The sequence below is a fragment of the Oncorhynchus kisutch genome, linkage group LG11, assembly GCF_002021735.2.
Source record: "Oncorhynchus kisutch isolate 150728-3 linkage group LG11, Okis_V2, whole genome shotgun sequence".
Taxonomy (NCBI): domain Eukaryota; kingdom Metazoa; phylum Chordata; class Actinopteri; order Salmoniformes; family Salmonidae; genus Oncorhynchus; species Oncorhynchus kisutch.
The window spans coordinates 26444570-26464272 of NC_034184.2; the positions used below are offsets into that span (position 1 = coordinate 26444570).

The 19703-nt window shown below is 42.9% G+C and overlaps 1 protein-coding gene across 1 annotated transcript in view; it reads right to left on the reverse strand.

Annotated features, from left to right (window-relative positions):
• The window catches only part of lrmda (leucine rich melanocyte differentiation associated), a 375202-nt gene that overhangs the window by 19230 nt on the left and 336269 nt on the right, over positions 1-19703 (reverse strand). Inside the window, exon 6 of the mRNA XM_020495368.2 lies at positions 16059-16143. Within this exon, the coding sequence (XP_020350957.1) occupies positions 16059-16143 (85 nt within the window). The remainder of the gene's footprint in view (positions 1-16058; positions 16144-19703) is intronic.

The following is a 19703-nucleotide window of genomic DNA, read 5'->3' on the forward strand; positions in this document are numbered from 1 at the left end:
GGCATTGTATACTTAGGTAAAGAGGTCAATTGGAAAAGCAGTCATTAGAAATCCCAGCAATCTGGAATAAATTCAATAATCTGACCTAAATGACTCAGACGTCAACCCAATCCTCTCGCAGTGACAGAACATGTCAGAAACAATCTACCAATCAAAATATGACAGTAAAATAACGTGTCTGCTCATATTAAAGTGACAGTGAAACCTGTTCCTTTCGTTTCTACCCATTTCGTCAGCGAATCATTGTGACAGATTAAAAGGTTGTACTGTTCAACTGGCCTCGCTCTCTCTTCGTTGTGGGGAAGCAGGAATGTTGATACTGGTGAGCATTATAAAATACTTGCTACTTCATCCTGTAACTCAAGCTACCTATTCTACTCCAAGACATATAATAAAATGCCAACGTCCTTTCAACGAAATAGGCTCTGATCCTCATAACCAGTTGACCTCAAGTACTTCATTTGACCAGGCAGACCCCCTTAAACATTGCCATTGGGCACGAGTGCTTGGTTAGTCAAATAGGACACCCCTTTGATTTGTTAAGTAGGGGAGACAAGCACAAATAGGACACCCCTTTGATTTGTCAGGTAGGGGAGCCAAGCACAAATAGGACACCCCTTTGATTTGTTAAGTAGGGGAGCCAAGCACACATAGGACACCCCTTTGATTTGTTAAGTAGGGGAGCCAAGCACAAATAGGACACCCCTTTGATTTGTTAAGTAGGGGAGCCAAGCACAAATAGAGGCAAAGATATTTAGCATTTTTAGATGATGGACCACCTCTCTTTCCAAGGCAACGGGTCCCAACGAGCATTTCACGTCGCCCCTGATGCAATGAATAATCCACATGGCAGTTAATGTGAGCTATGCTGATACTCCCACCATAGTTTGTGTTCAGACATCACAGCTTAGTGTCTGCTGATTGTATATTGAAGCCGAGCCAGTTGACAATAAATCACTGGATTCACCAGCCAGAGAGAAAAACTGTTTAGACAACGGCCCAATGGAGCTCGCTGTAATTGACAGATGAGTCAAGCTCCTTCCACCACATTAGCTCTGGAGCACTGAGACTGAGCTGGGAATGGCAGTGAGTGTGTGTCTGTTCCTGCGTGTGTGTGTGTGTGTCTATTCTGTCTTTAAATGAAGGTGTTGTGGCTGATGTGTCACTTATAAATGTACTCCTGCTCTTAACAACAAGCCTCTATAATCATTATTTCATGTACAGTAGCTGTGTAGCTACTAGATTAACAACGCTCCCTCCCTCTCTCAAAGCTCTGATTGTTATATGGCATGCCTCATGACTTTTATGAGTGAGCATGACAAAAATGCATGGTGATGTCCTTTATCCATTGGGGTAAGAGAAACCACCAAATTATGATTAACTGAGAGGGAGCCGATTGCATTAAAAAAGACATGCTAACCTGATTAGATTTAAGACATATTTTCATCTTGCGTTTAGTGAGTGTGATTGACAAGTAGTACTACATTAATCTAGAATTATAGAAGGTAACTCTGAATTAATTCACAGTTCATTCAAACAAAATCAGGCTACAAAAATAAAATTAGAGTTAAACATTTCAAACTCACAAACTCATGGCTGTTCACTTAGAATGTTTTATGTGATAAACAACTCTACATAAAGATGAATTGCCAATGACCTAGCTGCATGATGGCATTAATAATGCCAGTAGAGTTCACTGGTCTCTGATCCCTCTCTCCCTCCAGTGTGACCAGTGACCTAGCATCTGCTAACACATTAGTAGCTCTTCATCTTCTTCATGATGGGTAAAAAGGTCCTTACAGCGGTTCACACTACACACTGAGACATCCATTTCACACAGGAGAAACTGGAGGACCCTCCATCGATCCTGCTGTAAAAATATCCAAACCATCTGGCTAGCCTCCACTGTCATAAATTACCTTGATGGACTCCTGTGTTTCCAAACCAGGGAGAGAAAACTGCCGCAGACCTGCTCTAGCTAACTTCTGGCAGGGACTAAAAGTAATGCTGGGAAACACTAGACCACATCTCAAATGTCCCCGGTCACAGTCACAAATCACAGTGGAACATGAATAATAGTTTGACTTGCGTAAGCAATCTGCTTTCAGAGCTGGTTTCTAACAGCAATGTGGCCTATCCATTCGGGCTGATATATGCTTTGTCAATTCGCTGTCACTGAAACTGACCAGTGATACTGGGAATTGGACCAGATCCAGAAGTACCAGAGGGATGTTATTGCAGAATGGGCCGGGCCTGGGCCTAGGTTGGCAAGAACTCATGTCCTTGTCTGTCTATCTCCCTGACAGCTTCTCAGTAGACGCCCCGGTATTGGTTCACACTTATGAGTGTTGTACTTGTGTAAATAACATTTGTCCTGTCTGTAATGGTCACAGCAGATACAGATTTAGGAGGATTGGTGTTCCAACACTGCTGAGAGTATTAAAGGAACATTTCTCAAATGTTCTACTTCATTTTCATCATCTCCAGCTCCTTTCTATGTTTTGTGTTTTGTAGTAAAAAAAAGATTGAGGAAGATAAGTGTTTCCAATGACATCATCAACCAATTAGTAGACAATTAGTAGGTAATACCAACTCATAATTGGTTAAAAATCACACAATGCACACCGATGATGTCATTGGAAACACATATCTTCCTCTATCTGTTTTACTACCAAACATAGAAACCACAGGAGGTTGATGAAAATGAAACTGAAACATTCTGAAATGTCCCTTGAAGTCCATAAGCCAAGCAATATGCTGTGTACTGCTGTTGGGAGTGATGCTCTATCTGTACAATGAATGGTAAAGAACATTGTACATACAGTACAGATCATTATCTTTTCGCACCAGATGATTATCTTTTCGCACCAGATGAATACGGAGATCAGTAGGACTCAGATTTTTTGTTGGTTGAAATAATAACAGTTTCTTGAATCAAACATTTCATTTGATCTCTAAACTTAAGTGGCACCACCATCCACAAACTGTTATAGTATTTTAGTCAAAACAAATTCAGCACATCTTCCACATGACTTAAACACGTCTTATTAAGATGAAATATCAAAAAGAAAACACATTCACTTTTTATTATTCACAAAGTGAAAAAAAATAAACAAATATCTTCTAAATTAAATATTTTTTAAACGAAATCCCCAAAAATCTTGACACAAAACTTGACGGTGTCATCTTTCCACTTGCAGTTCTACCTGTATACTTTCAACATCAGTTTTCAGAACTCAGCTCCTCAAGAGACTCCTTCGACTACATCAAACAGCAAGGTAAAAACAATAGTGTCACTGACATTTCCCCCGAACCGAGCACAAACAGAATTATTCAGAATGAGAGAGAGAGAGGAGAGTACAATCTGCAAAATGCAAGAAAATGACACTTGGTAGAAAGCAGTATTCTCAAAGCAGTTTAGAGCAGAGTTCAGCAGTTGAAACTGTCAGTGAAGTTAAGAAGGTTTTAATCTAGCCGAGCCCCAGCCTTCTGTCTAACAGAGAGAAAGAACGGCCCGTGACTTCCAGGATGTGTCCCAAATGGCACCCTATTCCCTATAGTGCCTTCAGAAAGGATTCACACCCATTGACTTGTTCCACCTTTTGTTATGTTACAAAGTGGGATTAAAATGGAATTAATTGTCATTTTTTTGTGAACGATCTACACAAAATACTCTGTAATCTCAAAGTTGAAGAAACATTCTAACATTTCACTTTGTCTAATATTAGGTTTTGGTTGAAGATCTAATAACATTAAGTATCAAAAATATGCAAAAATAGAACAAATCTGAAAGGGCGCAAATACTTTTTCCCGGCACTGTAAGTATTCAACCCCCTGAGTCAATACATGTCAGAGTCACATTTGGTAGTGATTACAGCTGTGAGTCTTTCTGGGTAAGTCTCTTAAGAGCTTTCCACAGCTGGATTGTGCAACATTTGCCCATTCTTTTCAAAATTCTTCAAGCTCTGCCAAATTGGGTGTTGATCATTGCAAGACAACAATTTTCAGGTCTTGCCATAGATTTTCAAGCAGATTTAAGCCAAAACTGTAACTAGGCCACTCAAGAACATTAACTGACTTTTTGGTGAGCAACTCCAGTATAGATTTGGCCTTGTGTTTTTGGTTATTGTCCTGCTGAAAGGTGAATTCATCTCCCCGTGTCTGGTGGAAAGCAGACTAAAGCAGGTTTTCCTCTAGGATTTAGGGAACAAAAAGTCCTACAGTACGCCCCAAAAATGCACAAATATCATACACCCCCCCCCAAAAAAATGCTACCTTCCCCTGTTATTGTAATGGTGAGAGGTTAGCATGTCTTGGGGGTATGATATTTGTGCGTCTGTAACTTTCTCACTAATCATTATTCACCTTTCATTCAGGATTATCTGTAATCATGGTAGCATCCACATGAATGTACAAGTGTTTAGAAACATTTTCTACTCGTATTTACAATACAATTCAGACTGTAACACAACAAAATGTGGAAAAAGGCAGGGGGTGTAAATACGTTCTGAAGGCACTGTATATCGTGCACTACTTTCGACCGGAGCCATATGGGTCCTGGTCAAAAGTAATGCACTACATAGGGAATAGGGTGCCATTTGGGACGCAACCCCAGTGTGTTCCAGTTCTCTATAATAATAACAGGGATATTCAGGGCCTGCCTCCAAAAATGAGCTCTCATCATCATTTCTCCCAGCGAGAAGAGGAGAGGACAGAGGAGTATGGTGTGTTTTGGACATGCGGTGAGGGATTTCAGGGCCCGGTTCCCCTTCGCTCTCCCTCGCTTTCCCTCATCTCATCCATCTCCATAGCCCTGCACTAATGGCTATTCATGTTGCAGAGCCAATCCACTCCTGGGAAGAATAACATCACATCATCTCCCTCTGATAAAGGCAACAGAGCCGCGCATCACAGAGGAAGAGCAGATATTCATGGCTGGCAGCTGCTCGCTGTGTGCCTGAGGCTGTAAGACACAGAAAACTTGTAGGACCTAATGTAACGTATTTTCAAGTAAAAGATGTATGTTCAATTCAAAATAGAAAGGAGACAATGTCTTCAAACTGAATGAAAAACAAACCTAAATGTAATAGTTATACCAACATGATTCTCACCGCACAAGAACAGACCCATGACCTACCTTGATCTGAGAACATGTTTACCAGTTGTTGACCTAAAGAAATTATCCTACAAGCCGACTCCAGATCATTAAAACATATTAACCTACATGAACTAGTTTTGGAAACCAAAAGCATATGGGGGTACACGGCATCACAAAGCGAACGTGATTACTACACAATATTTTGTTGGGAAAAGGAATCCTCCCTGTTCGTCCATTATATATTTTAGAGATCCAATCTAAGTGTAGCCCGGAGGTTGAAATATGCACGTGGATATAAGCAACCATGATGGCAATCTCTTTCTTTATGAGAGCTCATTACATCCCTGTGTTGTGAGTTATTGGCACATTTTATATCCATATATTTAATGGTAACAAAATACTAATTCATTATAAAACTGATCCTTAGCACCTCTTCAGCCGCACAAACTGGCAAACACCTCCAAGAATATCAAACTTGACAATTACTTGTGAACTCATATCTGGGGATTAAAGCCATATGTCTTTATATTGTCAGTGTGTCTCAGAGTGTGTAACCCATAGAAGCAACCGTAGTCAACATAGTTCACTTGTCATTCTTCATATGCATTATCCAGTTACACAGAATTCTGAAAGTGTTTCGTTTGTAGGATCTTAGAGCTCCATAGGACGAAATCCACATGGTTTCATTTATCAGCTACTTGGTTATAATAGACACAAGACAAAAAGTAGAACTACCCTGAATTGGTATGTGCTCAAGAAATATTTAACTTGGAGAGTTGGAGAGTTCCACGCAACCGACAGAGGGAAATATTTTTGGTATCTCCGATTGTTCTGGCAATTCTCACATAGAAACTTCATTGGGAGAAAGGATGTTTGACATGCTTTGTACATTAGTATCACAAACCATTTACGAGAAAATCATGATGAAAGTGGCCATTTTAGGCCCTTTTTAGACCTATAAAAGCCTCCTGTAAGACCTTATGATCCACGAACTATACATGATACAGACACCTTGTTGTCATTATACTCCTTATAGTGGGCTCTATCATATGGAGTATGTCTACATTCTGAAATACAACATACATTTATTCAACATAAAAAATATTAATAGAAATATCTCAAAATTAGCCATTTCTAGACATACTCCATATGATAGATCCCACTATAAGGAGTATAATGACAACAAGGTGTCTGTATCATGTATAGTTCGTGGATCATAAGGTCTTACAGGAAGGAGGCTTGTATGGCTCTAAAAAGGGTTTGTGATAGAAACTTCATTAGTACAAGTTTGACATGCTTTTACATTTCTAAGTTAGAATTGCCAGAACAATCGGATATATTTTCCGCTCACACTGGAGTGGAATCACCCGTCTGTTCCAGTGTGAGGTATTCACTTTGCCTCCATACAGTCCTTAGGGCATTCATAATACTGCACCTAATACACACAGTGAATACTGTAGGGCGTACTGTAAACCTACAGCACGTGTACACCTTGCAATAGACATACACAGGGGATTGACTTCAACACTGTTCCTCCTGGAGGACCACAGGTCATCCACAAACTTCCTCTACTTCTTGTGGAATGCAAGTGGACTTGGAAGAGTTCATCTCTCTATGCTTTTATCCATATTTCCCATTTGAACAACAGATTTGGTTCTGTAACGGTGGCGGCCAGCATTGGTCTTTAAGTTTAAGAATGATGTTTATCAGGGGAGAAGCGGTCCTGCTACAATCATTAAGAGACGCAGGTAAATGTCTCTGAGAGCACGTACAGAACCTTTAATAGGGTCTGGCAGGAGTGTTCTGCCTTCCCTCACTGGAGGTTTATGGCAAACATTTCCATACTCAAGGCTATGCCAAAGATAAAGGGAATATTATCAACTGAGGGACAGGTGTGTTTTTTTTAGGTAGATTTGCTTAAAAGGTTGTGAAACAAACATCAAATAGAAAGTTAGTCATTTATTTATTTTGAGGCAAGGCGATGATAGAGACAAACATGTTGTATCAAGGACTTTACCACACAGTCTAAATAACCTAGGATTAATCATTAGTGAGCTAATTTGAAAGTAAATTTTGTGGTAAATAGACTGACTTCATGACAGCCTATTCACACTCAAACTAATGCCTGTATTTTAACAATGTTAGTTATGCTGTCATCATCCTTTGCTTGAGAAGAAAAGATGGAGTTGGTCTTTTATCTAAATCATAGTCTCGTTCCATAAGCTCTAACAACAAAAATGTCAAAAACAGTGATAATGTCCCAGGGCCCCTCTTCATAATGACTAATCCATCCTCAACAATATCAGTTTATCAAGCATTAGTCATCCCATCCAGCTGTCTGATAATGGAGGGAGAGAGGGGTGGAGGGAAGGAGGAAGGGATAGCTACCAGCCGGTGTATTAGTCATCCCATCCAGCTGTCTGATAATGGAGGGAGAGAGGGGTGGAGGGAAGGAGGGAGGGATAGCTACCAGCCGGTGTATTAGTCATCCCATCCAGCTGTCTGATAATGGAGGGAGAGAGGGGTGGAGGGAAGGAGGGAGGGATAGCTACCAGCCGGTGTATTAGTCATCCCATCCAGCTGTCTGATAATGGAGGGAGAGAGGGGTGGAGGGAAGGAGGGAGGGATAGCTACCAGCCGGTGTATTAGTCATCCCATCCAGCTGTCTGATAATGGAGGGAGAGGGGAAGGAGGGAGGGATAGCTACCAGCCGGTGTATTAGTCATCCCATCCAGCTGTCTGATAATGGAGGGAGAGAGGGGTGGAGGGAAGGAGGGAGGGATAGCTACCAGCCAGTGTATTAGTCATCCCATCCAGCTGTCTGATAATGGAGGGAGAGAGGGGTGGAGGGAAGGAGGGAGGGATAGCTACCAGCCGGTGTATTAGTCATCCCATCCAGCTGTCTGATAATGGAGGGAGAGAGGGGTGGAGGGAAGGAAGGGAGGGATAGCTACCAGCCGGTGTATTAGTCATCCCATCCAGCTGTCTGATAATGGAGGGAGAGAGGGGTGGAGGGAAGGAGGGAGGGATAGCTACCAGCCGGTGTATTAGTCATCCCATCCAGCTGTCTGATAATGGAGGGAGAGAGGGGTGGAGGGAAGGAGGGAGGGATAGCTACCAGCCGGTGTATTAGTCATCCCATCCAGCTGTCTGATAATGGAGGGAGAGGGGGTGGAGGGAAGGAGGGAGGGATAGCTACCAGCCGGTGTATTAGTCATCCCATCCAGCTGTCTGATAATGGAGGGAGAGAGGGGTGGAGGGAAGGAGGGAGGGATAGCTACCAGCCGGTGTATTAGTCATCCCATCCAGCTGTCTGATAATGGAGGGAGAAAGGGGTGGAGGGAAGGAGGGAGGGATAGCTACCAGCCGGTGTATTAGTCATCCCATCCAGCTGTCTGATAATGGAGGGAGAGAGGGGTGGAGGGAAGGAGGGAGGGATAGCTACCAGCCGGTGTATTAGTCATCCCATCCAGCTGTCTGATAATGGAGGGAGAGAGGGGTGGAGGGAAGGAGGGAGGGATAGCTACCAGCCGGTGTATTAGTCATCCCATCCAGCTGTCTGATAATGGAGGGAGAGAGGGGTGGAGGGAAGGAGGGAGGGATAGCTACCAGCCGGTGTATTAGTCATCCCATCCAGCTGTCTGATAATGGAGGGAGAGAGGGGTGGAGGGAAGGAGGGAGGGATAGCTACCAGCCGGTGTATACCTCTCTAGGACTTGCTGAGCTGGAATATACAGTACTTATCCCTCCCCCTTTCTCTCTATGTCCCCTATTTCCATCTTTCTCTTCCCTCTCCCACCTCTCCCTTTCCACCCCCTTACCTCCCTCTATCTTACCCATCTTTCTCTCTCTTTCTGTCCTTCCCCCTTCCTCCCTCCCCCTCCCACTCAGTACTTCTCATCCAGAGCTCTGTCATCAGGCCTCTCCCCTGTCTCTCCAGCACGGCCTGACAGCCCATTCCTCATCATTTCCCCATTTTGGCAAAACCCAACTCTCCCCCTAATGGTTCTGCTGCTCTGCTCTGAACGCTTCCAGATGTTTGTGTATTTGTTGTGCTTCGACTGTAAAACACTTTACTCTTAGTTTGGATGCGTTCCCGTTTCCCCCCCGTATTGGTGGTGAGGGAGTGTGTGTGTGTGTGTTTGTGAGCGTGCACGTGTTTATTGAGAACTGTATATCTACAGATCGCCCCATCGTGTAAAAAAGTGAACTGTACAGCAAGCGTGAGAATTCCCATGGGTGTCGTCAGTGTGTGTGTGTGTGTGTGTGTGTGAGCATGTGTGTCTGAGTAAGTGAGGGGGTTTGAAGGCTTTGAAGCCTTGCTTTCCTCCAGGGGTTTTAATAGCAGTTGTGTACCATTTAAAATACATACATACTAAGCAGCTGGAAGCAGTCCCAGAATGAAAGCATTGAGCTAGGCTTCATGGCTCATGGCATTTCTCTTTGTTTATTCTCTGTTTACTTAGCAGTCTATACACTGGGATCCCTTTCATTTAGGCCTGTCACTTGTGAAGGATGGACCACATCAAACAGTCTGATCCATTAAAGAGCAGTGGCTGATGCCTGAGAAATATATTAGCCTAAATATGTAGATAATTGTAACTATCACCCGGAAGTAAAACAGTGTATTTCAACTGTAGAGTGCAGTACAGAAATATATATATATATATATTACATGGGTAGCATCATAAGGGCTTGTTGTTGGCTGAGAGAAAGTCAAGAGTGTGCAAAGCTGTCATCAAGGCAAAGGGTGGCTACTTTGAAGAATCTCAAAAATAACATAGATTATTTGTTTTATCACTCTTTTGGTTACTACATGATTCCATGTATTATTTCATAGTTTTGATGTCTTCACCATTATTCTACAATGTAAAAAATGTTAAAATAAAGAAAAACCCTGGAATGAGTAGGTGTGTCCAGACGTTTGACTGGTACTGTACAGGTTTTAAGCCTACTGCACTAAGGTCTATCGCATAAACCATCTCTGAGAACATGATATCGTCAGATAATGAAATGTTGTTGTTAGACCATCACACACATTATGTTTGACAGGTTTTAATTACAACTCAACCTTGATTCGTTATTAACTACAGTAAGCCATTATGGAGTAATGCTCCATTCAAACTCTCTAGGTATTTATTATTAGGTACTTTAACATCTCAGTTATTTGTCCATTTTAGGTATGTTGCGAGGACAAACTTTAGTCTGAGGCCTCTCTTTGGGAGATCAAATCCACAATGTTATTAGAAGTGTCTTGTACTCTGATTGTGAGAGTCATTTTGAAACAGCGCTCTGCTCCGTACTAGAGGTGTCGTCGGGAAGAGTACTTTGAATCTCCGACTGCCAGCCTGGCAGACAGCTAAAACCAGAGCTGACAGCAGAGGAGGATCCTAAGGTCTCTAGTGGTGACTCTGCTCCCTAGGCCTCCAGACCTGTCACTACTCCACTCTGTGTCACCCTGGCCTGTTCCAAGACACATCACAGTCTCCCCGTCTTTTTTCTCCCTGTCCTAACCTCTTGTTTTTAGTTGCTAGCTTGCTTGCCCTCTCCTCCTTCATTGCTCACTCTCCTCTATCTTCCGCTATTATGTTTCCAAATCTTTTTCTTTTTTCATTTATTCTTTCTTTCTTTCTCTTTCTTTCTTTCTTTCTTTCTTTCTTTCTTTCTTTCTTTCTTTCTTTCTTTCTTTCTTTCTTTCTTTCTTTCTTTCTTTCTTTCTTTCTTTCTTTCTTTCTTTCTTTCTTTCTTTCTTTCTTTCTTTCTTTCTTTCTTTCTTTCTTTCTTTCTTTCTTTCTTTCTTAGTCTTTCTTTCTATATTTCTTTCTTTCTTTCTGTGTCGCTCTCTTTCCTCCCACCATCTCCCTCCCTCCACCCTCTTCTTCCCTTGTCTCCTCTCTTTTCGTCTTGTCCATGGCTGACTCCGCCACACAGCCACCCCCAGACAGGGGCTTTTCCTGGAGCAGTATCCCCACTCTCCACCCCTCTCCCCCTGGGCACTGACCTGCCAGCTCTGGCCCCTCCCTAGAGCTCCAGACTGCAGTAATTACTAGTGGCACCTGGGCTCTGGGGCTCCTATACAGGTGTGTGTGTGTGTGTGTGTGTGTGTGTGTGTGTGTGTGTGTGTGTGTGTGTGTGTGTGTGTGTGTGTGTGTGTGTGTGTGTGTGTGCGTGTGTGTGTGTGTGTGTGTGTGTGTGTGTGTCTGTGTGTGTGTGTGTGTGTGTGTGTGTGTGTGGAGAGGCTCTCTCTGCAGCAGACAGGGGGCTGTCAGACTTCCTAGCTACATCCCACCAACTAGGGCCATGTAGGGGCTAACACAAACAGACATCCCTGCTCCACGGTTCATCAAACCACACCTAAATATAACTGATACAAATATATGGTGATTCATTCAAAGGGATAATGAACTTTATCAGCAACATGTAATGATAATATTATAGTATTATGACAATGATTGTAAACCATACTAAAATCTCTACAGTGATAACGACGTTAGTGTACCAGTTTTGTTAACAGTTTCTACTGAAACGTCCTCATCTCACAGTGCAAGTACGTAGAAGGTAAGAACGCACAGAAAGTTATCGTGATTGCTCCCCCACATTTAGTTCATCCAGTATGTTTAAAAAGCATAGAGAAGTAAGTGGGCTGCCGTGCTGAAGGCGGACTGAGGCGGGGGGCATAAAGAGGAGGTGAAGCTTGAAGATGAGGGCAGTGTTATCTAAGGCTGCAGCGCTCGCGTCATAAACATAACAAACGGTGACTGTCACCACACCACGGCCCAGATCTAAGAGGGAGGGAGAAATATCTCACATGTCAGATCCCCTCACCTTTTAATGGACTGTTCCCTGGCCGGCCTGATGTTGACAAAGCACAGGGTCTCTCCGCTTGTGTCCCAAATGGCACCCTAGTCCCTATGGGCCCTGGTCAAACGTAGTGCACTATAAAAGGAATAGGGTGCCATTTGGGACTGTCTCTGTCCCTCTTCCTACATCACATGGAAAGCTGCTGGTCAGCCACTGTGAAATAGATCTGTCCTTGGCACTGGACGGGAGGAGGGTTGTGTGTGAGTACGTGTGTGTGTGTGTGTGTGTGTGTGTGTGTGTGTGCATGTGCGGTGTGTGCGACCCCATGTGTGTGAGGTGCTCAATGTTGACCTCTTGAGCTGGCTGCCATGGCGTCGGGCGCATCACAGCGGCAGTGTTTTGCATGGCGGAGACAAAGAGCATGATGAATGTCTCATGTTTAAACCTGCTGCCCTGCTGTGTGGTCCGGTAAAATGGCCTCAGGGCCACTCACACAACATCGCTACAGACACAAAGAACCGGTCACCTTTTCTTTCTACTACAAGCCTGGCCAGCACAGTGACTGCCTTACTGCAGCTAGGAGAGAGACAAGCAACACAGAGGAATGTACCAGTGCATTTAGTTAAGAATATAATACCATTCAACACAATAGAATAAATAATAATTTACAGTAAGAAAGATGCATATAAAATGTATGCATTTGATATTAATGCAACTGTGTAACAAATGCTTCTCATTAATATATTATAATACATATATTTTCTGCTAAAACTGGGTCAACTTTAGAAATACATTAGTCTATGATGATGAGAAAAATATGTGTTTGATCTATATTGTACAGAGGTATGCATGTGAAAGAATGTCATCTGTTTCACACATTATTAGATCAGAATAAGGCCTAAACAATGACTAGCATCAACATATCATCATTGATGGTTCACATATACACACCCTCACATCAGAATCAAAATCAGAACCAAAACCTAGATACATTTCAGGATCCCTCAACTACTCAAAGACATGAGCTGAGGGAAAACTGACCACTATTATGATCCCAGATGAATCTCAAGTCCACTATTCTCTCACTACAGTTAATCAATAAGAAGAAAAACATGCATATTCATATATATTATCAAAGAGGGTTCTCTTTAAGGAACCCATAAAGACAATGGCCATTATTTTCTTTTTATTTATTTTACTTAACCTTTATTTAACTAGGCAAGTCAGTTAAGAACAAATTCTTATTTACAATGATTGCCAACCCCGGGCGACGCTGGACCAATTGTGCGCCGCCCTATGGGACTCCAAATCACAGCCGGATGTGATGCAGCCTGGATTTGAACCAGGTATTGCAGTGACACCTCTTGCACTGAGATGCAGTGTTTTAGACCGCTGTGCCACTCAGGAGCCTGGATTGAATCATGTAGTAACCAAAAAAAGTGTTAATATATATATTTTATATATATATATATAAATATATTTTATATTTAAGATTCTTCAAAGTTGCCACCCTTTGCCTTGATGACAGCTTTGCACACTCTTGGTATTCAGTCAACAAGCCTCATCAGGTAGTCACCTGGAATGCATTTCTATTAACAGGTGTGCCTTCTTAAAAGTTCATTTGTGGAAATTATTTCCTTCTTAATCCGTTTGAGCCAAACAGTTATGTTGTGACAAGGTAGGGGGGTATAAAGAAGATAACCCTATTTGGTAAGTCCATATTATGGCAAGAACAGCTAAAATAAGCAAAGACAAATGACAGTCTATCATTACTTTAAGACACGAAGGTCAGTCAATCTTCAAGTGCAGTCGCAAAACCCTGGGTCTCGACCCCGCCCTGTGCAACTGGGTACTGGACTTCCTGACGGGCCGCCCCCAGGTGGTGAGGGTAGGCAACAACATCTCCTCCCCGCTGATCCTCAACACTGGGGCCCCACAAGGGTGCGTTCTGAGCCCTCTCCTGTACTCCCTGTTCACCCACGACTGCGTGGCCACGCACGCCTCCAACTCAATCTTCAAGTTTGAGGACGACACAACAGTGGTAGGCTTGATTACCAACAACGACGAGACGGCCTACAGGGAGGAGGTGAGGGCCCTCGGAGTGTGGTGTCAGGAAAATAACCTCACACTCAATGTCAACAAAACTAAGGAGATGATTGTGGACTTCAGGAAACAGCAGAGGGAACACCCCCCCATCCACATCGATGGAACAGTAGTGGAGAGGGTAGCAAGTTTTAAGGTCCTCGGCATACACATCACAGACAAACTGAATTGGTCCACTCACACAGACAGCATCGTGAGGAAGGCGCAGCAGCGCCTCTTCAACCTCAGGAGGCTGAAGAAATTCGGCTTGTCTCCAAAAGCACTCACAAACTTCTACAGATGCACAATCGAGAGCATCCTGGCGGGCTGTATCACCGCCTGGTATGGCAACTGCACCGCCCTCAACCGTAAGGCTCTCCAGAGGGTAGTGAGGTCTGCACAACGCATCACCGGGGGCAAACTACCTGCCCTCCAGGACACCTACACCACTCGATGCTACAGGAAGGCCATAAAGATCATCAAGGACATCAACCACCCGAGCCACTGCCTGTTCACCCCGCTGTCATCCAGAAGGCGAGGTCAGTACAGGTGCATCAAAGCTGGGACCGAGAGACTGAAAAACAGCTTCTATCTCAAGGCCATCAGACTGTTAAACAGCCACCACTAACATTGAGTGGCTACTGCCAACACACTGTCAATGACACTGACTCTACTCCAGCCACTTTAATAATGGGAATTGATGGGAAATTATGTAAATATATCACTAGCCACTTTAAACAATGCTACCTTATATAATGTTACTTACCCTACATTATTCATCTCATATGCATACGTAGATACTGTACTCTATATCATCGACTGCATCCTTATGTAATACATGTATCACTAGCCACTTTAACTATGCCACTTGGTTTACATACTCATCTCATATGTATATACTGTACGCGATATCATCTACTGTATCTTGCCTATGCTGCTCTGTACCATCACTCATTCATATATCCTTATGTACATATTCTTTATCCCCTTACACTGTGTATAAGACAGTAGTTTTTGGAATTGTTAGTTAGATTACTTGTTCGTTATTACTGCATTGTCGGAACTAGAAGCACAAGCATTTCGCTACACTCGCATTAACATCTGCTAACCATGTGTATGTGACAAATAAAATTTGATTTGATTTGATTTGAAAAACCATCAAGCGCTATGATTAAACTGGCTTTCATGAGGACCGCCACAGGAAAGGAAGACCCAGAGTTACCTCTGCTACAGAGGAGAAGTTAATTAGAGTTACCAGCATCAGAAATGTCAGCCCAAATAAATGCTTCACAGAGTTCAAGTAGACACATCTCAACATCAACTGTTCATCAAATTGTCAAATTTATGCAAAGAAACTACTGCTAATGGACACCAATAATAAGAGACTTGCTTGGGCCAAGAAACACGAGCAAGCAATGGACATTAGACCGGTGGAAATCTGTCCTTTTGTCTGAAAATGTGACCTTTTTTATTCCAACCAACGTGTCTTTGTGGGATGCAGAGTTGGTGAACGGATGATCTCCGCATGTGTGGTTCCCACCGTGAAGCATGGAGGAGGAGGTGTGGGGGTGCTTTGTTGGTGATACTGTCTGTGATTTATTTAGAATTCAAGGCAAGCGTAACTAGCATGGCTACCACAGCATTCTGCAGAGATACGCCATCCCATCTGGTTTGTGCTTCGTGGGACTATCATTTGTTTTTCAACAGAACAATGACCCAACACACCTCCAGGCTGTGCAAGGGCTATTTGACCAAGAAGGAGAGTGATGGAGTGCTGCATCAGATGACCTGGCCTCCACAATCCCCCGACCTCAACCCAATTGAGATGGTTTGATTTGATTTGTTTAACACTTTTTTGGTTACTACATTATTCCATATGTGTTATTTCATAGTTTTGATGTTATTCTAGACAATAGTAACAATAAAGAAAAACCCTTAAATGAGTATCTATAATATATATATATATATATATATATATATATATATATATATATATACCCACATTGTATATGCCCCCTCTAATAAATCTGATGTGAGTGAGGACTAGAGAGGGCTCATAAGGAAGTGTAATCTTTACCTTTGTGGTTCTTGCCGTCTCTAGAGCCTCTGGGTAGAGGGGTGTAGGGCATAAAGGAACACTCAGACCTGGGCTCACCTGGGGCCTGGGGAAACGAAACACACACACTTTACTATTTAGCGTGTAAAAGAAAAAACATGGCCTCAGCTATCAAACAAATTCATTGATAGAAAGAGAGAAAGAGATGCAGAGAGTGAGAGAAAGAGATGCAGAGAGAGAGAGAAAGAGATGCAGAGAGTGAGAGAGAGAAAGGAGAGAGAAAAAAGGAGAGATGCAGAAGTAGAGAAGGGTTGAGCGGTTTCATTGCCGTGACTGATTGTCCGAGTGCCATAAATTCTATTGAAGCGAGACAGGAAATGTTGGAGCTCCATTCCTGTTTTATCGCAGATGGAGGGAAGGAGCGCTGGGCCAGGGCAGGTTTCATTACTTTCTTATGGCGAGGTAGGCGCTATGACCATGGCTTTGATGGTTTGTCCCCCTCCTGGCCTGTTAGAGGGGGTCTATATGGGGGAAGGCCTCATGACTACTGAGCCATGACCTGCTGTAGGGGTCAAACCAAGGGCAGACACCACACACTATGAACCACAGCCCCTCTAACCCTAGCCCTAACTAACACACTACTACTGCTATCTGACTACACACCAACAGGTGGCATGACACCACCACTCTGACTCTCCAACGTTCTCTGCTACTGGCTTTCAGGTTTCAGACTTACATCCACTGTTTCTTGAGTTCTCAGCTCTTTTACACTAGGTGTGTTCTTGGAAAGACTGTGTAACTCAGTGTGATGTAGGTCTATGTGGTGACCAGGGTTGGGGAGTAACGGATTACACATAATAAAAGGTCAATGTAATCCGTTACGTTACCAGCAAAAATATGGTAATCAGATTACAGACGGGTTTGAAAAGTAGATAAATACTTTGAGGATTACGTTTAAATTCAGAAAGGATTTTTGCTTTGAACCAAAACAGAGTTGGGCGGCTCTGTTTTAAACAGCGGCATATTATCAAGATATCAAAGTGTCACCAACAAACAGTAGGCCTATAGCAAATGCAGCATATGACATTCATTTTTCACATGTAAATAGCACTTTTCAGTAGTGCTCAAAGCATGTCATTCCATGAGCGCAGCATTTATTTTTCAAATTGAATCAATGAGCCCAATCAGTCCTCCATTACAACCACATCATAAACAACAGAGTAGGGCTGGCTAATAAGTCCGTAGTTTTGGGGTCCTGCTCAGGTAAAACATTATGGCTAATCTATACTTCCATATTTCCAAGAGTTCTATTCTTGAAGATCAAGGCGTATAACATTTATTGGAATGACTGGAATTCTGATAGACTTTGGTTTTTAATGTAAAGCTTTAATTTAATCGTGTTATTATACGTAGTAGAAAGCGATGGCCTACATATCCAAACCGTAAAGTAAAATATAACATCCATATATGGCCAGCTACGTAAAGTTTAACATTGATTTATCCTGCAATAGATGTCGTTCAATTGGTAACATACATTTTTGTCTTCTTCTAATGCCTCTTAAGGGGAAAGTGATCTAGAAGTAACTGAATGTAATCAGATTACATGACTGAGTTTGGGTAATCCAAAAATACTGATTACAAATTTGAACAGGTAACTAGGAACTGTAACAGATTGCATTTACAAAGTAACCTACCCAACCCTGTGGTGACAGTCTACATTTTCCAACTGTACCTACTGAAAATACATTGGTTGGTTGCACGTTCAATGTACTCCCAAGAACAGAACGGCCACCAGCAAGGCCCAGAGTTTAGACAATACAAACTATACTGATATTAAGAGTGAGTGTGTTTGAACAGGTCAAAAGTGTTTATTTGTTTTTCTTCTTTTGGTGCGAAAGACCTAAACATCCTGTTTTATTTGTCTTCTGTTCCCTGGACTTTTAGCTGTTTCAACAGGCAGTTTATCTTGACATGTTGCTATCTGATGCCTTTGCAGAAATACCCTCTTTCCTCTCCTGCAGGAAGGAATTCACTGGGCTTTTAATCATAGCAAAACACCAAAGTGACAAATACATATTAGAGATGGTTTAGTGCTGCTATTTCTCCCCTTGTGTGGTTGTTTCACTAGTCTAGAGCCCCCACGCACAACCTTGAGAAACAAGAGAGGTGGACAACGCTAAATGAAAACATATTCTTCAATGGCGGTGTAAATTGAAAATGATCCCATAATGTGCTTTCAGATAGGATCTCTGAAGGACATTACAGTACATAGGCTGGCTTGGGCTGGTGAGCACATGCTTTATATATTACTAGAAGAAGAGTTCCAGACAAAATGATATCTACGAGTTCTGGGTGCAATAACTTACTGGTAGATGAGCGAATTAGAATGACAATATCACAAAATATTCTGTCCACATAATACTTCAAACTTCACTTCGAGGTCAGTTTTTTGGGTGTTATAGCTATTTACGGTAGTATATATATTTTTTTTACAGTACTATATCTTACAACCAGTGATGTAGTGAGTAAACACTGGTCACCGTCCGCCGCGAGTAAAGTAAGTCCTTATATTATCAATCCTTTTTTCCAAAATAGGTAGGTATGGTGGTATTCTACTGTACCATATCTAACAACTATTTCAGGTAGTATTTAAACAGTACTGGAGGTCTGCCTTTCCTCTTCAATGTGTCAGCAGTGTCCTAACATCCCCCAGTCATTGGGCTCTGACTACATAATAGGTCTGTGTCTTAGACATAGAATTACAACCAATAGAACAATGAACCATTGATTTGAATAGGACTGAATAACAGTGAATGTGAATGTCTGTTCTACCCAGTTCTGATTCTATGGCCTGAGAGGCAGCCCATTGAGCCCCAGAGCGACCTGCCTGTCTGGTTTATTTCCTGTCCTGCCTGAGAGATCACAGACTCTGGCCCTCCCCTGTTCCTCCCCTGGCCCCACAAAGACCCTCCTAATCCTGCTGCTTGTCCACAATTAATCTTCCCACCAGCCACGTTATTACCAGCACCACCCACAGACTGCGAGGGGCGGGGGGGTAGTGGTTGGATAGGAAGCAATGTTCTGGGGTCGCTCCTCCTTACGGGTCGGCAGGGACGTCAATCAGTCGCTGCCCCCCAAAAATGGCCCGCTGTCAACATCAGAGCGTTGCCTTGATCCCCTCCCACCATGCCACGTCAACTGATCAAACACCCCCATCTTCCCCTCCCTCCCTATCCACAACACCACCCCACCCGTAGAACATTAATCAGACAGTTCTCCCTCTTACCCACCCTCCCCACTACTCCCCCCGCTTCTCCCCATTCACTTTACTCTATGACCCGTACAGGGGATGAGAAAGCTGCTTGGCCTCTGATGATGGGAGTCCCTATGGAACCAACTTCAGGGAGGACTAGATCTGAAACACAGCTGTTATTAGGGCCCTCTCTCTCTCTCTATTCATCTATGTCCTATATCTCTTCCTTGTTACCACTTTCTATCCCTCTCTCGTTTTCTGTGCTTCTTTACCCCCCCGTTCTCTAGCTCTCTAGCCTTCTCTCCTTCCCCCTCTCCCTCCCTCTGTCTTTAAAAGGGCTGGCCGACCAGGCCAGTCTTTGATCACAAGCCTTAAGATTTTACACAAACATAATCAAAAGCCAAGGGTTGGCT